Source organism: Protopterus annectens, chromosome 9.part0 (assembly GCF_019279795.1).
Source record: "Protopterus annectens isolate FY-2018-M chromosome 9.part0, PAN1.0, whole genome shotgun sequence".
Lineage (NCBI taxonomy): Eukaryota > Metazoa > Chordata > Ceratodontiformes > Protopteridae > Protopterus > Protopterus annectens.
Genome location: NC_056743.1, coordinates 793,567,781 through 793,587,707, shown reverse-complemented (window position 1 = coordinate 793,587,707; position 19,927 = coordinate 793,567,781). Strand labels below are relative to the sequence as shown.

The 19,927-nt window shown below is 43.0% G+C and overlaps 1 protein-coding gene across 4 annotated transcripts in view; it reads left to right on the top strand.

Annotated features, from left to right (window-relative positions):
• The window catches only part of SCN8A (sodium voltage-gated channel alpha subunit 8), a 1,580,263-nt gene that overhangs the window by 351,648 nt on the left and 1,208,688 nt on the right, over positions 1 to 19,927 (top strand). For all 4 annotated transcript variants that reach the window (XM_044083431.1, XM_044083429.1, XM_044083430.1 and 1 more), the window contains exon 5: positions 7,929 to 8,216. In XM_044083431.1, the coding sequence (XP_043939366.1) occupies positions 7,929 to 8,216 (288 nt within the window). The remainder of the gene's footprint in view (positions 1 to 7,928; positions 8,217 to 19,927) is intronic.

Here is a 19,927-nt window from a genome sequence, read left to right as displayed (position 1 = left end):
CTATAGGGCACCATTTGGAGTCTGTGCTGCTGCCCACAACTCATTCTTGGGTGAGTTTGAGGTGGAAACACTCAGCATGTTTTTGGCAGGTGGGAGGGACCTCACAAACATAGGAAGAACATGCAAACACCATTTACGCATTGGCCGGAAGTCAGGATTGAACATTGTACCTTGTACATGGCAAGTGAAAACCTTAACCATTATGTCTACTTCTGTGTATAGTTATTGAATTATAAAGTTATCACTTATCATACCTCTCAACTGTGGAAGTTAAATTAGGTTGTCTTACAGGAGTTGATCTAGTTGTTGGGAACACCTCAAATAGATGTGTTCATCTCCTTTCAAAACAGACAGCTAAATAAATCCCTCATTTATGCCCAGAGTTGTTTGAGTTTACTTTGAAACAAGCCATCAAATCAATCTCCCATTGTTCTATCCAGATCCTCAGAAACAAGAAGAAAAGATTCTACATACTGTGGATGTGTATAGTCAGTTCACACACTATTTTGACAGAACTAAGACCTTTGAAAGAGCAAATCTGCTGTTTATTTTTTGTGATGGGACAAAGAAAAGACAACCCTTGTTAAAGCAGACTGTTTTAATATGGTTATCTAGAGCTATTGCATTTTGTTATTCCTACCTACTTCTGTGTATAATTTGTTGTTGGGATATAAAGTGATGTTTATTGTTAATATCTGTTAGAAGTCCAGGATGAATAAGCTGTTTCTCTGTTTATGGTCAAGAAAATCCTGAAGTTTTATATGACTGTTGATTTACCTCTAAGGGGGTGGCCAATCAGCATTCAAAGTGTAGGTTTTGGAGGAAGCCAGACCTTTGTGAATCTGGCAGATTGTTGTATCCTAAGCAGGATACAGCCCATATAACCACAACGCTACTGCAGCAATGAGGAAGTCAAACATCTAGTGTTATGTTAAGTGCAATTTATACAACTGCACTTTCCACAGTAAATTTGTTAAACAGAGTTTTTCCCCCCTCATTATTAACTGCTAAGCTGCTCATTTTCTTGTACTTCATTAGTGGTAATATGTTTGATGCGATCTCCTCTCATTATATCTGCAAAATTCACAATTTTATTTTACAGGATTTTGAGAACTTGAATATTCTATATTTATGAAGTAACAGTGCAGGGTTCCTTACTTCTGTGATTATCATACCCCTTCTCTATTTCCTTTTGTTCTTATTCCTCTGTCTCCAGACCTTCTACTACTGTTATCAAGTAATCTAGGGGATTTTGTGTCATTTAGGACCTAGCCTTCTGGTAATTTAAATCTTAAGAAGACAGAATTTATATATTCTTGTTTTTTTTTGTAGTTTGCTTTGCTAGGACAAAATGTTATTGAAATTTTGGGTTGCTTCCCAAAAAGCAGATTATTTTCAGAAGCATTGATTTACTTTAACCTTCTTAAAATGAATAATTTTGATCTATTAGAACAGTATTAATATGTACTGATAATTTAAGTATTGTAAACTACATTATGATATGATGTTGTCCTTTTCATTCTTCCTCAACGTATGGGTTCGTCTGTGATCCTCAGATTCGACTCGGATGCTTATTTCAGACTTAGGATCTAGCTCCTACCTCTACCCATAACGCCCTGCTGTATCACCAAAGCCCCAGATCTCATTTGCTGTCTTTGCGAACAGACGCAGGTTTCACAGCTCTCAAGCATTTTTGTGTTTGTGAGTATAGCAAAGTTTCTGTTTTAAAAACTTTCCTTTGAACTCTTCTGTACTTAAATTTTTCCTTCCTCTCACTTTTTCAAGTTATTGCTGGTGTTAGCCTCCCTTTCTTCTATTTTATACAGTACTGTCTTATACCATACTTGGTATTGCCTTTCTACCCTTCTTATAAGGGTATTTTTTCTTTTACCATTGTCGGTATCTTCAACTTCCTGCTCTTAGTTAAAACAAAGAAAAAGCGTATTGTTTTTTTCCTTGCTGTGTTGTTATTGCTGTGACTTTCTCTGCCACCATGTCAGAGAAACTCACAGGGTTTAAGAAGTGCACTTCTTGTGGGCATAAAATCCCTAATTTGGATGCCCAGAAGGAGTGCATGTATTGTTTGGGGGCTGAACATCTGAATACTAATTGCAAGATGTGTGCAGTCTTTAATCCCAGGGTCTTTGCAGATCATCGCAGCAAACGTATTTTGAGAGGACTTTCACCAGCTGCTACTATTTCAGGGGCTTAAACTCCCTCCAGAGGCAGTAAGTCAGCCCCTCTGGAACATAGGAAATGCTCCTCTATGAAGTTCCCTGGGTCTTCTTCAGAGCCTTCTGCGAAATCCAGAAAGCCATTGGATCCCACACTTCTGGATCTAAGTCTGTACCATCGGATCCGAAGCCTTTGGTTCCTAGTGCTTCTACTGCAGTCATTACAATAAGCCTTGTCTCTAGACATTCAGATCCTAGAGCCTCAGATCCTAAACAGGGTACTTAGCTATAGGAGCACTACATCAGAGTATGCTGTTAAAACCATTTATCCTACCCCACCTTCGATGTTGCTTCAGACACCCAAGAAGCACTCTAGGCCTCCTTCCACTTCCTCCTCTAGGTCATCCAGGAGCTTGTCAGAAGAGGACGCGAATGGGATGATGCGAAGGTTTTTTAGACCACAGTTTCAGATGGGGGGTATTACCAATTCTGTCCACTACTGGATCCATGAGTATGCCTGCAACTTCTGCAGCCATATTTTCTCCTTCACTGATCCGTCCAGTGGTTTCAGAGTCCCATGATCCAAGATCCCCAAGGGTTCCGGTGTCGGATCTGAGAAAAACTTCTTTTTCAACTCTGATGATTTCCTTAATCAGTTCTGTCCCGATAGGATCGGATCAGAATGGGTCTTGGAGCCAAAGTGTCAAGAGTTGGATCTGAGAGGATGGGCTCAGTTCCAAGTTTGTCAGATCCGTCCCTTCCGCTCAGATCCTCAGCCCCTGACAGTTTGAATCCAATTTTACCCCTGAGGCTCGGATCCTGGGAGGTTCCTGGTCTGTCTTCCTTGGGAGTTTCAGATCTGAGGAGGCAGACTGGAGTTTCCCTGGGTCCATCTGCCTTTGAGGGTGTAGAAAAGACTTCTTCTCTCTAAAGAGAACCGCCCTGTCGTATCTCAACTCCAGCTACCTTTTCCCCATCGAGTCCTAGCTCTGAGTCCACAGACCTATTCCACAAGGACAGCCAGAATCAATAAGTGTCCAGCCAGTTCCAGTGGAGGAACTTCCCCTCTCTTCCAAGTCTTCACCTGAGCATCCCACAGAGGAAGTTCATCAGAAGATAACATGTAAAAGAAGTGACATTGACTCCCCTTTGGAGTCTGTCGCAGAAGATACCAATTTTGATGAAGGAGAGGGGTCCTCTAGGTCAACACCTGATGACATCTCCTTTGGAGATATCCTAGAGATCTTGAAACAGAAAGGTGGTTGGTCTTCCCAAAACCCCTCACCAAAAGAATTGGTTTTATTGGAGGCTTTTGCTTCTGCCCCATCTACGTCTTGGGTTACCCCCACCACAGGGATAAACATATTGACTTAGTAACCCATTGTGCTTTGAAGGAGCCGGACACCATTGAACCTAGTCCAGAGAGACCCAAACAGTGTTTGATTACCCCCCTTTGACAGACCATATGCAAAGGGGTCCCCATAGATGCTATGGTGTTGGTGGCAGCCACCAGAAAGGAGCTAGCAGAACGGAGTTCTATTATCCATCTGCCTAACAGGAAGTCTAGAGTGTTGGACAGGTTTGGAATGCCAGTTTCTGCCTCAACAGCCTTTGCCCTGAGGTCGCTAAATTACCTGGCACATTACACTCTGCTTCAGAGAGATTTGACCAAGGAGTTTTTAGATACTCTGAGTCCATGTCTGCTGAGGACTTCAAAAGAGCATCCTCTGAGGTGGCCACTCTTTTGTGCACATCTAGTGCTTCAGTGAGGTTGATCTCTTACACAGCTGAAGGCACCTCATAAGCAGCCATTTCTGGCATTGCCTTAAGGTGATATGCCAGCATGTGGTTTTGTGACGTCATGGAACCTTTAAGATGTTTTTATTAATGCCTCGTTTGATGCCACTTCTATGTTTGGACCATCAGTTAAAGAGATGCTGACCCACAGTGAGATAGATGGAAAGTCTCTATCTTCCATAGGAATCAGGTTTTCTACTCCTTAATGAACCCTTTGTAGGATTCAGAGGCAGTATGATGATGTGGCTCCGCAAATCTCAAGGTCCTTTCCAAGATCCACGTGATGACAATTCCTTCAGAGGCAGAAGGGGAAATTTCAATGGCAGTTGCCCTAGTGGCAGGGGAGGTCCGCAAAATTAGGGATTCTAGGACTCTTTCTCGGGCAAGCCTTTCCAGCACTCATTACCAACTCTGGAGGCAGTTGGGGGGGGTCGATTTTCCTTGCACCCAGATGTCTGGGAAAATATAACAAAAGATTCTTGGATGCGCAGCATAATATCCAGAGGTTATTACACACCATTTTCCCTTCTTCCTCCTACTAAAAGGAAGAAACTTCCTGACATCCCACCCAGTCAGAGGAAGGCAGCAGCACTAGACATTTTGAATCTGCTAGACAAGAGTCATCCAAAAGGTCCCTCCAGGCCAGATAGGATTCAGAGCTTATTCACGCTTTTTTTAGTTCCAAAGAAAACAGGAGACCTGAGACCTATTTTGGATCTAAGCAATTTAAATAAGTTTGTAAAGAAAGCAAAGTTCCAAATGGTCACAATCCAGTCTATTCTGCCCTTTCTTCGCAAGGACTAGTGGATGTGCTCTGTTGATTTTCAGGATTTATACTGTCACATCAAAACAGACTGGTGATCCAGAAGAAATATTCACTTTCAGCTGGCAGCCAGTCTATACCAATTCAGAGCTCTACCCTTTGGACTCACCATAGCCTCCATGGTGTGCCCTTTGGGCTCACCACAGCCCCCAGGGTGTGTACCAAGTGCATGTTAGTGGTGGCAGCTCACTTGAGACTGAAAGGATTCCAGATGATTCCATATCTAGATGATTGGCTCCTTACTGCCTTCTCCAAGCATCTACTTCTACATCCCAGGACTATTTGCTCCAGTTTTGCAATTCTTTAGGCATAACTATAAATTATGCCAAGTCAAATGCAAACCCAATACAGAGCCTGGAGTTCATCAGCTCTCATATAGACACATTGAAACAAATAGTATCCTTACCTCAGCATTGTATTTGTATGATAAAGACTCACTTTCACTTTCTCTGTACTCGTTTTAACTCCTCTGGCGAGATCAGTATTGCAAACATTAGTTCTATGGCAGTGGCCATTTTGTTACTTCCTTTTGCATACTTTTTTATGTGAGTTCTACAATGAATACTAGCTGTACAATGGTCCATTCTCTACCAGCAGCTATCCTATCCAGTCAGGCTTACCCGAATTTGCAGAAGACACATCAGTTGGTGACTGCAATCCAACAATCTACATCTAGGCAGACTCTTTGTCTTCTGATCCCTTATGGCCACAGTGACCACGGAGACTTCCCAATTATGGTGGGGGGATATTGCTTGGGAAGAACTGTCCAAGGCACGTGGTCCTCCCAAGAGACAAAGTTGCATATCAATGCCCTGGTGATGAGAGCAGTCCTACTAGGGTTGCAGGTTTCCCAAGATGCTTTTCCCTTCAGAATGATTGCATTTCAGACGGACAGCATGTCTGTAGTCTGGTACATCATCAGACAAGGAGGAATCTGATCTTTACCCCCTTTGCAGAGAGGGCTTAAGAGTATGGGAATGGGCAATCTCTTCAGACCATTTTCTAGTTGCAGTGCACATTCCAAGGAAAAACAGCGTGTTAGTGGACAAGCTCAGCAGATCCATTCTAATGCATCATGAGTGGTCTCTCAATCAATCTGTGACTGAGATGATCTTCCAGTATTGGGGCCAACCTTGCCACTCCCCTCAACAACAAGTGTGCCAAGTACTTCGCTCTGATCCCCACTCAGGGAGAGTCACGAGATGCTCTGATTCACGCTTGGCCCTCAGGTTTCCTTTATGCTTATGTCCCTCTTCCCCTAATTTCCAAATTCTTACAGAAAGCAAGCAGGCTGAAGAGCTCAGTGATCCTCATTGCTCCTTTCTGGCCTTAGCAGGTATGGTTCCCCTTCCTACGGTCTCATCTTCATTATCTTCCATGTATGCTGGAGCACACACTGGATCTCCCATCACACCCATGAGGGATCCAACATGTAACATCCCAGCATTTGAGCCCTAAGACTAACTGCATGGTTTCATCACTTCCAGTAATAGACAGCTCAGGGTTTCTTCTCCTGTATGCAGTATTATTTTGGTGTCTCAATAAGAATCAAACAAAAAGGTTTACAGAAGCAAATGGAAAAGATTCTCTCTTTGGGCTTTGAATAAGGACATAGACCCTTTATCTGCCCCACTTGCTGTGATTCTACAATTCTTGACAATGCTTTTTGAGGAAGGAGCTAGTTTTTCTACTGTTAAACTCCAACTACCAGCTATCTTGAAGTTTCATACCAGCAACAGACATGTTTCTCTCACTTCTTCTAAATTAAACAAAGCTTTCATGAAAGAAATTTTTCTTTTAAAACCTCCAATTAAAGATCCTTGTTCACCTTAGGACCTTACACAGGTGTTGCAAGGACTAACTCAAAAGCCCTTTGATAATTCATCTGAAGCTGATCTGAAGTTTTTATCATGGAAAACAGTTTTCTTTGCAGCTATCACTTCTGAAAAAGAGAATGTCCGAACTCCAGGCTCTCTGCCAAATTTAAATACATATTTTTTTATTACGACAGGGTTTCTTTAAGGACTAACCCTTCATTTTTTTGCCTAAAGTGGCTTCAGAGAATAACATTACCAATCCATTCATTTATTAGTTTTCTTTCCAAAGGTTATCAATAAAGGAAAATACATGTTACACCTCCTGGATGTGTATAGACAATTACATTTTTATCTTGAAAGAACAAAACACTTCTGAAAATCAGATCAACTGTTTGTTTCCTTTTCTTAAAAAAAAAAAAAATTGGTCATCCAGTGTCTAAAGTTACTCTAGCTAAATGGATAACAGATTGCATCTCTTTGATTTATTCACAAAAAGGCATGGCATTACCTAAGCATCCCAAGGCTCATTCAACCAGATCCATTGCTACTTCATCTGCATTTTGGTCTAGAACATCTATTGATAGCATTTGTGCTGCAGCTACATGGTCCAGTGTTCATACTTTTGTTTCTCATTACAAATTGGATATTGTTTCTAGAAATAGAGCCTCCTTTGGTTCATTTTTGCTCAGAAATATTCTTCCATGAGGGCCATGCAACAGCAATGTAGCTGGATACTGTGTCCCATAAGCTGAGGAAGAATGAAGAGGACAACATCAGATTTAAAAGTTATGTTCTTACCATAACTAGGTATCTGTGTTACCCATTTCATTCTTTCTCAACTTCCTTCTCATTCATCCCTCATCCAAAGCTTCTGGATTGACCTATTAGACTGTATTGGAACCTACAGTTCCAAGTTTGAACCCCATCTTTCTTTCTTCATCTCCTGCCCCTGTTGATATGATGAGGATTGGGCAGCAAACTTGATGTGGGTATTTGGTGATACAGCAGAGCATTGTGGGTACAGTGAAGAGCTCGAGACCTGGATCCTAAGTTTGAAATATGCGGCCAAGTTGGATCTGAGGGTTGGATCTAAACCCATATATTGAGGAAAAATTAAAAGGGATAACACAGATACCTAGTCTGAATATATCTTTTAATTTTCTCAACTAATAAAAATGTAAAGTATTGGAGTTTGTTTTCTTGTTGAGAATTCACTGCAGAATCTTTTTCACAATGTCTGTGTAATGTTCTGTTAAAGTTTGCCCACACAATGTATACTAAACAAGTCCTGGCTCTCTCTTCTTTTTGTATATTCAGGCAGCAGCTATGGCTACCTCTGCTGGAACAGTTTCGGAAGATGCTGTGGAAGATGATGGGGGGGGTGGAATGTCTCGCAGTTCTTCTGATCTGTCAAAACTTAGCTCCAAGAGTGCGAAGGAAAGAAGGAATAGAAGGCAGAAGTGGAAACAGAAAAGGAGATCTGAAGGGGAAGAGAAAGGAGACAGTGAAAAGATTGTGAAATCAGAATCTGATGATGGCATCCGAAGAAAGGGCTTTAGATTCCCAGACAACAGACTAGGGAGGAAATGTTCTATCATGAATCAGGTAAGGTTTCTTATTGTTTGACTCTGGAAAAATGAAATTTAGTGTAGAAGATATACACGTTTACATTGCATTACATTAAATTCCTGGAAATCTAACCAATTCTGTGGAATTTCAAATCAGAATTATAAATCCAGGTGTAAAATATGTGTGGAATAACTTATCAGTTTATATTAATTTTTTAAGTGTATTACATAAACAGTGAAGAAAATTACTTGGCCTACAAATGTTAAGTTTTTCCCCTTGCACTGTGTACTGAAATATATATAGTTGTGTGAGAATTCACAATAGCAATATATGTGTAAATAAGTGGATCATTGGTACAAAATTTGTTATATGATTCGGATTTCTACCAGAGGTGGGCATTAGCCCATGGCAAGATTTTTTTTAAGAATCAGTAAAATCGGTAGCACATGGAACTGCATTCTTTTTTTTTTTTTTTTTGTGAACAGGTTCTTTTCATAGGAAGTTACTGGCTAATGGCCTAGGGCCCTTACAAACCTAGCCAAGTTTTGCCGTTGTTTCCACAATCAGCACCTATTCCCCTGTTCCAAGAGTGACACAAGTGGAACCCCCCCCCCCCCGGTGAATTTATGGTTTCCCATCCAGTTGTCCAGATTGCGCTTGAAGAGGGACAAAGAGGTGCTTTGCTTGACATGAATTGGGAGTCTGTTTCACAGGTGCGTTAACCTCTGAGAGACAGCCCTGTCCCTCCAGTAGGTTCTATTAATGTCACATACCAAGTTAAGGTCTTTAGAATGAATAACCTGTGAGCCATTGGACTTGGGGGTATGCAGCATTTCCAGTAAAGCAGAGTCAGAGATTGCCTTATATGCAAGGCAGAGATCGCCTGTGAGTAATCTGTATGAAACGGAGTAAAGTGACCGTGATTTCAGCCAGTCCACATAGAACAGATTCTGAATACCTTGAATTCTCCTTGTGAGGAACTTTTGTGGTCTCTCCAGTTGCTGCAGGTGCCTGGAAAGTTACATGCCAAAAGGGGTGTTGTACTCAATTATTGGCCTGATGAGGGAAGAGTACAGGGAGGTTATAACTTCTTTTTTTCTGTAGGCAATGCCCCTACTTTTGAGATGAACAATATAGAATGCCCTTCTTACTACTGGAGACATGGTGATCAAAGGTAAGGTTGCTGCCAACCTGTGTGCCCAGATCTCTCACCACTGAGTGTATGCTTAAGGTGTTTCTGTTGATGTGGTAGTTGGCAGGAACATCGCTCTTAGCGAAAGGGATGATGATGCATTGTTTGGATCAAGTTTAAAGCCATGACTTTGGTACCAGTCATTTGCTTGCGTAAGAACCTCTTGTAGGATGTTGACATTGTTTGGAGATTCTATGACCACTCCCAGTTAGCAGTCGTCAGCAAACTTTTCTTTTTGAAACAAGAACCATCTTTATTGAACCATCACTTATGACATATGCAATCATACATTTATATAAATGACAAAACATATTGATATAATGTTAAGTTGTCAATCTCGCCTTCATTCTTGCTTGATGGGTTCGGAGCCGATCCCTCGGCTCCGACTCGGCACTTGCTAAGCTCGAGAGTCACTTTTACCAGCTCGAGGCAGCCCCATATCCCATGATGCAAGGCGGTAAGTACCCAGATCTCGTTTGCCGCTTCGCTTATGAGGTCCTCCTTTTACCAGCTCCTGGTAAGTGATTCACTTTGTTGATATTTAAGCCCCTTTTTGTAAAAAAACCTTTAGTTTTTAGTTATAAGTTAATTATATAGATTTTCTGACAGAAAATCCCTGTCTCTTCTAATTTTTTTTAGTCAAACTTTACCCATCCCATCCCCTCCCTGTTAGGGTGTGTGTGTTTGTTTTATAGTAATACCTTTTTGGTATTTTATTTAATTTAATTTTTTGACTGGTGTGTGTGTGTGTTTTGTGAAGCACCATGTCAAAGGAGAGGGTCTCAGGTTTTAAGAAGTGTGACTCGTGCTGTCAGAAGATGTCTCTGACAGACGGTCACACTTCTTGCCTGTATTGCCTGGGGCCTCTTCACCTGCAGGACTCCTGTGCTATTTGTCATTCCTTCAGCCAGAGAGTCCTGCAGGAAAGACGTAACAAGCTGATACTTAGTGGCCTTCTTAAGCCGGAGGGCTCTCCGGCTAAGTCGGCTCCATCAAAATCAGCCAAATCTTCCAAGGCCCAGGCTTCTGTGTCTAAGCCTGCGGCCTTGGCTCCGACTCGTTCCGAGTCGAGATCGGCTCCGGCTGGAGCCGATTCTGGCTTAACAAAGCCTTCGGCACCGATGGCTATCGGTGCCGATTCTGCATCGACCACTTCGGTGTCGGCTCCGATCGGTTCTGACCACCATGTGGCACAGGCATCGGTGTCGGCTCCGATCGGCTCTGACACCGTTACTTTTGTGGCTGTATCGGCTCCGGCTGGAGCCGATGCATCGAGGCTTCCTGTCGGCTCCGATAAGTCTTCGGCTCCGACAGGATCTATAGTATCGGTTCCGATGGCTCATTCCAGGAAGAGGTTGAGGTCTCCTTCCTTGGAGCCGATACTTTCGGCTCCGGCTTCACCTCTCCTTTCGGAACGGAGCCATCGGAGCCGATCTTCAAGGTCATCCAGACTTTCAGACCATGACCTAGAGAGAGTGGTCAGCAGATTACTTAAGTCACAGGTACTGGCCCAAATGTTACATAGTCCGTCTCAACAGACGACTGTTGGTCCACACCCCGTTACAGTTCCTCCTTCAACTCTACCCCAGAGCTTGGAGTTGGAGTCTTCGGGAATGGTTACTGCTACGGCTGGAGGACAGATACCCCCTTCTGTTCCTTCAGCCTCTACTCTTATCTCCTCTTCGAGACCTTCCTTAGAGGGATTCGGTGGTCGGGCTTCCATGGTCTCCTCCGAGGGGTGAGTGGCATCGGATCCTTGTCCGAACCCGCTCTTCCCTATGGAGCCTCGGCCTCGGTGAGTTCGGCTCCGACATCTGCCTCGGAGACTTCCCCTCTGGTGGTCCCTGGAGTTCCTAGTTCTTCGGAACGGGTTCTCTCGGACCTGCCTGGGTGGGGAGCATTCGAGGTGATGAAGAGTGTGCTGGCCACTGGTATCAGTCAGCAGTCTGTTCCCGTAGCTCCTCCCTCTATAGTGCCTGTTGACATCTCTGCCACTTCTCTTGCTATAGGACCCAGAGATCCTCCGCCTCAGGTTTCCCCATTGGGAATTTCCCCCTCTTCCGAGGATTCTCCTGATGTTTCGGGAGATCCTCCTAGGAAGAGGACTTGTAAGAGGAAGCATGTAGACTCCCGAGTCTGTCACTCGGATACTGACTTTGATGAGTCAGAGGGATCCCCTAGATCCCCTCTGAGGATGTCTCCTTCTCAGACATCCTAGAACTCCTTAAACAGAGGAAACTGGCCCACCAACAATCCCTCTGAGGATGAGTCAGTATACCTAGAGGCGTTTGGATCTCTGCCCTCCACCTCCTGGGTGTCTCCGCCTTCGACCCCTTATGCAGGTTATTGCCCGAAAGGCGTGGGCAGCTCCTGACTCTGTAGAGCCAGTCCCTAGGAGGCCTTCAAAATTTATCACTGCCCCGAGTGACAAGCAATTCCTCACTAAGGGTGTCCCCGCTGATGCCATGGTGGTGGCTGCGGCCACCAAGAAGGAACTTGCAGATCCTTCCGTACCCGTCCATCCTCCTAATAAGGACTCTAGGACCATGGATAGGTACGGTAAGCGGATGTTTTCCTCAGCGACCTTTGCTATACGTTCGCTGAATTACCTATGTCACTTCACCAGACTCCAAAGGGATATCCTTAAGGAGCTAGGTGATGTTGTACAGGATCCTACAGCTGCAGGAGCTCAGGAAAAAAATTGCTTTGCAGCTAGGAACCCTTAATTCCATTGCAAACTCCTCCATGCGGCTAATATCATATGCTGCTGATGGAGCGAGTAGGGCCGCAGGTACAGGTGTGGCCCTTAGACGCCAAGCCTGGATGCGGCTATGTGACTTTGCAGATCCCTTTAAGGCGTCCTTCACAAATTCTCCCTTTGATGGGTCAGCTTTGTTTGGCCCTCAAGTGAAGGAAACTTTGACCAGGTGTGAGCAGGACAGCAAGACTCTTTCTGTCAGGAGTCCGTTTTCCACCCCTTCTAGACCTTACCCCAAAGGACAGAAAGGTGGCAAAATGTGGTTCCGCAAATCCCAAGGAGTCACGCCGGATTCACGTGGTCAGTTTACCCCTAGAGGCAGAGGGGTAACAACAACAGACGCTCTAGAGGCAGAGGGGGTCCAAAAAAACAGGGAAACAGAGAGCCTCTCTCTGACAAGCCCTTTCAGCATCCCTGAGATGTTGCCCGGCTGTCCATCCTTGGAGGCAGTCGGGGGAAGACTATCGCTGTACCCAGAAGCCTGGCGTTCCCTCACTCAAGACAGATGGGTACAGTCGATCATATCCGAGGGTTACAAAATTCCTTTCGAGGAAAGTCCTTTCTATCACTCAAATTCCCTTCCAGATGTACCACCCGGTCTAAGGGAAATTGCAGAGTTAGAAGTCTTAAAACTTCTGCGAAAAAGAGCCATTCAGCCAGTTACGACAGATCATTCAGAGCCCGGAATCTACTCAAGGTTCTTTTGGTCCCCAAAAGACGGGAGACTGGAGACCAATATTGGATCTCAGCAGACTCAACAAGTCTGTGAGGAAGACAAGATTCCGAATGGTCACTCTTCAGTCAATTCTGCCCTTCTTACAGAAGGACAACTGGATGTGCTCAATAGATCTTCAGGATGCGTACTATCACATCAAAATTCACAGACGCTCCAGGAGATTTCTCCGCTTTCGGCTGGGGTCCAGTCATTTCCAGTTCAGAGCCCTGCCCTTTGGTCTCACTACAGCCCCCAGAGTGTTCACCAAATGCATGGCAGTGGTCACGGCTCACCTGAGACGTCAAGGATTCCAGGTGTTTCCGTATCTCGACGACTGGCTCCTTTCAGTCACCACCAGGCATCAGCTTATTCAAGCCAGGGATTACACAATAAAGCTTTGTACTCCTTTGGGCATCTCGATAAACTTCGAAAAGTCATCCTTATCGCCCTGCCAGTCTATTACTTTCATAGGCGCAAACTTAAACACTGTTCGGATGTCAGCTACCCTTACAGAACAAAGAGTTTCAGACATTCAAAGTCATGTCAGGATCATTCTAGCCAACAAGAAAGTACAGGCCAGAATGGTTCTAAAAGTATTAGGCCTCATGGCTGCGGCCATTACTCTTCTTCCCCTGGCTCGCTTCTACATGCGCCTTCTTCAGTGGATGCTGTTCACACAGTGGTCGTACCAACAACTTCCAATGCGTCACCAGATTCTGGTGACACAGACTTGCAAAGATCATCTTGCTTGGTGGATCACATCTCCCCAGGTTCACCAAGGCAGACACTTTGTACCCCCATCCCCGGTAGCCACTGTCACCACGGATGCCTCCCTGATCGGGTGGGGGGGTCATTATCAGGGCAGGATGTTTCATGGGATGTGGCAGCCGTTCGAATACCACCTGCACATAAATGTCCTGGAGATGAGAGCAGTGCTTTTAACATTGCAAGCCCTCAACGACTTTCTTCCCGTAGGGACAATTGCAGTCCACACAGACAACATGTCTGTAGTTTGGTATATCAGCAAACAGGGCGGAACCAAGTCCTACCCCTTGTGTCGAGAAGCGCTCAGACTATGGCAATGGGCAATCTCCTCTCATCGGTTTCTGGTAGCAACGCATATCCCTGGGAAAACCAACATTGTAGCGGACAGATTGAGCAGAGCTATTCTCATGCCTCACGAGTGGTCTCTCAAGCAATCTATAGCGGAAGAGATTTTTCTGGATTGGGGTCGTCCATGTTGCGATCTTTTTGCTACTCCCCAAAACAGCAAATGCCCAGACTTCTTCTCTCTCTTCCCTCTTCCAGGCCATCCCCCCAGAGACGCTCTGACCCAGGATTGGCCCCAGGGACTTCTTTATGCCTTCCCTCCATTTCCTCTGATCCCTCAGGTTATCCAGAAAGCTACCGTTTTGAGAGCCAAATTGATTCTCATTGCCCCTTACTGGCCTCGACAAGTTTGGTTCCCGTTCCTCCATCATCACCTTGGTGCAGCCGTGGCATCTGGACCCAGTGCCAGATCTTCTGATTCACCAATCGGGTCAGCTGCACCGGTCAATCCCTTCTCTCAACCTCACAGCATGGTTGCTCCACTTCCTTCCTTAGCCAGGCTTCCTTTGATCTCTAACCCAGTTAGAGACATCATAGTAGCCGCTAAAATCCTCTACCAGGAGGATTTATACAAGCAAATGGAAACGTTTCTCTTATTGGGCTAAGGCCAAGAATATTGATCCCTTTACTGCCCCTGTTCAGGCAGTCCTGGATTTCTTAGCAGAGATTTTTCATGCAGGCTCCTCTTATTCCACAGTCAGAGTTCAATTGGCTGCTATTTCCAATTTTCATGTCGGGATAGCAGATCATAATATTATGTCCCATAGGCTCTGCAGGGCCTTCTTGAAAGGAATTTTCCTACTAAAGCCTCCAATCAGGAATCCTCCTCCTCAGTGGGATCTAAATTTAGTGCTGACATCTTTGATTCTTCCCCCCTTCGAGCCAGCTGCTTCTTGTTCCTGAAATATCTTTCTTGGAAAACTTTATTCCTAGTGGCTATTACATCGGCCAGGAGGGTGTCTGAACTTCATGCTCTTTCGGTTCGACCCCATTTGGTTTTTCACAAAGACAGAGTATCTTTGAGAACTAACCCAACCTTTCGCCTAAGGTCGCTTCAAAGAACAATTTGAATCAATCCATTGATCTCCCTGTATTTTTCCCTAACTATTCAGATAGAGCTGAACAAAAGCTACATTATCTTGATGTCCACCGTCAACTTAGATATTATTTGGACAGAACAAAAAATTTAGAAAATCTGATCAACTTTTTGTTTCCTATGCGGATAATAAAAAGGCCTTCCTGTTTCTAAAGTGACTTTGTCTAGATGGCTTTCTTCGGTCATCTCTGAAATTTATCTGCTCAGGGGAAAACAGCTGTGCTCAAAACCTAAAGCACATTCAACTAGGAGCTTAGCTACTTCTACAGCTTTTCAAGCTAGACTTCCTTTAGACACTATTTGTGCAGCGGCCACTTGGGCCACTCCTCACACTTTTGTTTCCCATTACAAATTGGACTTGGCCTCCAGGGACAGAGCCAGTTTTGGCTCTACAGTCCTCAAGAGTTTGTTCCATTGAGCCACCCAGGATAGAGGTGCTAGGGACGCGGTCCCATCAAGCAAGAATGAAGGCGAGATTGACAACTTAACATTAAGAAGTTATGTACCTACCATAACGTTCCATGTTAGTTGTCTTCTCTCGCCTTCTTTCTTGCGCCCCTCCCTCCTTCCCCCTGGCCTGGACAGACCTTGTTATAAGAAACTGTTATGCTGAAGACCATTCAGACCTGGTCCTTCTTCCATCTGTAGTTTTCTTTCTTCCTTTGGGAAGTATTTTATGCTTGGTGCTATTGCCCTTTGTCATCAAACGAGATCTGGGTACTTACCGCCTTGCATCATGGGATATGGGGCTGCCTCGAGCTGGTAAAAGTGACTCTCGAGCTTAGCAAGTGCCGAGTCGGAGCGGAGGGATCGGCTCCGAACCCATCAAGCAAGAAAGAAGGCGAGAGAAGACAACTAACATGGAACGTTATGGTAGGTACATAACTTCTTATTTTCATTTACAGATATTATACATCACATATCTTCCATAAAATCATTGTCCCTGAAACATTATATATAGTTCATTCAGTTCCTGCCTTTCCTTAAACCTCATTCCTCCTCCAAAATGTTATTCTGCATGCATTTTTCTCACAATTCCATTTTTTGTATGGAATTTGCTCCTACCCTTTCCTAAAGATCCCACTTCCAGTTCTTTTTATCTCTGTTACTGTATTCACTACTACTAGTACAATTGGTTTAGACTTTGATTTCCATTCTCTAGTAATTGTTTTTTGGCAGCGACCAGAATTAAACTCACCAAGGCCTTACTTTGTTTAGGCAATTCTGATTCTGTATCACAGCTCAAAAAATAATTTCCTTAATTATATTAATTTATTCACCCAGTATATCTGACAGAATAGTCTGCAGAGAGTTTTTAAAGTCTGCCATCTCATTACACTACCAAAACAATGTGTTTCCTATTACCCCTTTCTTCCTCATCACACCTCCATCATTTGTAATCTACTTAAGAGAAATTCTTTGGAGTCTGCTTGGGGTATGCAAACACTTCCAAGCAAAGATCCAAAATCTTCTAGACTTTGTTGCATATTTGGGAGACCTACATATATCCAAGCCAAAAAAGAAGGTCAGCACCCAACTCCTGTGACATAGGCAATCCAAATAAGATTATTTCAAAGATGAACAGCAAAAAACAAAACCGTACACCAACATGGTTGTACCAGTTTCGGCAAACCTTCCTCAGAACCAAACATGATGTAACAAATAAAAACTAACATGCTATCTTCTTATGGATAAATTCATGTCGCATGTGTGGAGTGCCCTCTAGTGCATATATTAATAATGCACAAATTATTAAGCACATTAGAGCAAAAAATCAAATAAAATAAATTTTAAATATCCTGACAAATATATTAACATGTGGAAAAAAACCCCAATATGAGACTGAACATTTTGGGTAGATGCTTCAAAAATGATGGTTCAAACCCGGAGGAAAAAGAGCCCCTAATTTGATAATCCACATTTTTTCTTTATAAGTAAGCATCTCATGTAAAGCATGGGAATGTTTATGCTTATCCTTAATGTGATCAATGACCATAAAAGAAAAATTGCCCATGGGGTGTTTAGAGATGTGTTTATATAGAGAACCAGACCCCTTTTTGTTCTTAATGTCACTAAGATGTTCTCCTATCCTAACCTTAAAAGGACGGGAAGTTTGTCCAACATAAAATGCTTTTTTCCTATGGTTTAGGATATTTATAAAAAGGTTGTTTTGTCATATTGCCTACCCAGAATGGTGACAATTAGGGTTGGGTAATATTTATGGTTGGATACATGAATTATACCTGTTGGTATATTGATTGGCCAACTATTGGTTTATTGAATGTATTTTGGGCTGAATTTATATTGGTCACATGTAACATATAAAAAATTTTTTTGTATTTGGTATTTTATTTTTGGTCAGTGATGGAATTAGCAACACTTATTAAGGGTCTGTCTTCAGACTCGGAGGACTTGGGCATTTTTGGCCTAGCCTCGGGTTTGGGTGACGCTGTTCCTGTTGTCCTGGATCCCACTAGGGATTGTGGGTGACGCTGTTCCTGGTGTCCTGGATCCCACTAGGGATTGTAATTTGGCTTTTGCCAAATTAACTAAGGATCTCATTTCCCTGCGTAAAAATGTTTGGCATTTAAAACTATTTAGGGCCTATCAACATAGGAAGATAGTTCCTAGAGGACTTAGGGTTAGGATACAGCCCATGATGGCAGAACCAGATGAATGTCTTCTTACACAATGGGCGGAAGCCCAACAATGTGTTTCTATGACTTTTGAAGATCTTTTGAGTAGTTTTTATGAAAGGAAGGTTGAGGAACAAATTGCCAATGTATCATTGACCAGCAAAACTGTGGAGGTGTATTCTACACTTTCTTGTTATCAAGATAACATTGGCAAACTTGGTAAAGAGTTGTCCATTTTGGATTCAGGTTTAAAAGACAAAAACATTAAGAAATTTACCAGGGATGTTGGTGATTATGATAGGGGTAAGCCATTTGATAAGCAACCTAGAGTCAAATTTGACATGCCCATGGATGCATCAAAAAGAATGAGAGCTAGTCGGCCCAAATCCATATTGAAGAAAAAAAGGAGTAGGGAATCTACGCCATCTGGAGAGGATTCATCCTCTAATACGGACTGGGATGGAGCACATACTAGTGCTTCCCCTGTTTCAAAAAGGAATAATCTAGAGTCCAGTTTTATTGGGAAGGCCCCTTTAGGCACAAGTCCCAGAGACGAGGGGGGAGGAAGCATCACAAACCCAGATGGGCTGGGGGACATCCTTCAACAGATGACCAGGGTCTAACTTTCAAAATCAATAATGTGCATAACATTTCCTCTGTGACATTGGATGATCAACAGGTTGATTTATTGAATAAAGGACTAAGCTTTGTCCCTGGGTTTTTTGTTCGGGAACATTTCTTTGCAGAGGATGTAGTTAAGTTTTGTCGCAATTTGAATTTGAAATTTTTTTTCAAGGTTCAGATAATGATGCCTCTGAATCTAGGGAATTTCACTTCAGGTCCTCCAGGTTCAGGCCACCTATGCAACCCATTGAGCAAACATTCCAAAATGCTGTCCTTAAAGATTTACATCTATATTTATATAAACAGGACAGGATGAAGGACAATTTGGATATACATCAGAGAATATGTTTGGAAAAATTAATTAACAATAAGGAAATTGTGGTTCTTTCTGTGGATAAAGGGGGAGCAGTGGTGGTCCAGGACTTGGGGGACTATGAAGCTGAAGGTGATCGACAGTTATCTAATAACAATTATTGTCAAGAAATGCAGGTTGATCCAACTAGCGAATTCAAAAAAGGACATTGATAAATTTTTGGATTTGGCTAAAGATGAGGGCATCATTGCAGATGAAGTGTGTCATCAATTAAAGGTGGATTTTCCTAGTAGGCAATACATCTATTTCTTGCCAAAAATTCACAAAGATCCCATAAGACCGCCCGGTAGACCGATAGTTTCAGGTATGGGTTCTTTAACAGAACCTCTGTCTGAATTTCTAACATTATATTTAAAACCACTTTTGGGTTACATACGTTCCAGAATTCCAGATACCACTCAGTTTCTTTTCATCATTTCTGAGACTCAATTGGAATCTAATTGGCTGTTGTGTATCTTGGATGTCACCTCCTTATATACTAGTATTCTGCATTGGGCAGGACTTTTGGCCCTGCAATACTGGTTGGATAAGGCTAATATTCATAAGCCTGGTTTTAACACCCTTTTGGTTTGTATGACTGAACAAGTCCTGATTCATAATGTGTACTTTTTTAAGGACAGGTGCTATTGGCAGATTCAGGGCACCACCATTCTTTTGCCCCCCATTTATGCGGATTTATTTATGGCGTATGTGGAAGATCAGGTGATATGACATCAGTCATATTTATATCAATGAAATGGACATATGGAGGAGGTATCTTGATGACTGCTGGATGGTGTGGAGAGCTAATGAGGAATTCCTTTTAGAATTCTTAGAATATTTAAATGGCGATATATGGGGTATTGAATTTAAGCTGACTTTTTCTAGATCTGATATTACATTTTTGGATGTTTTTGTAAGAAGAACTGATACCAACACTCTTGAGAGTGAGATATTTAGAAAATTTCCTAAATTCAATACCTTATTACATGCCACCAGTTTCCACCCCCAGCATGTCATCAAGAATATCCCCAAGTCTCAATTCCTTCGTGTCAAAAGAATTCGTTCCAGTTCTTCCACATACGACCCTCACAAAAGGGATCTTATTTCCTGGTTTAAGAGTAGGGGCTACCTAGGGGGTGACATCACAAGGGCCAACTGTTTTGTGAATCAGCAGGACAGAACTGATTTGTTATCCTATCGGGTTTGGGATTCTGTAAAGTCAGATTTGCTCAGATTGGTAACAACTTATGGGAGAAATACT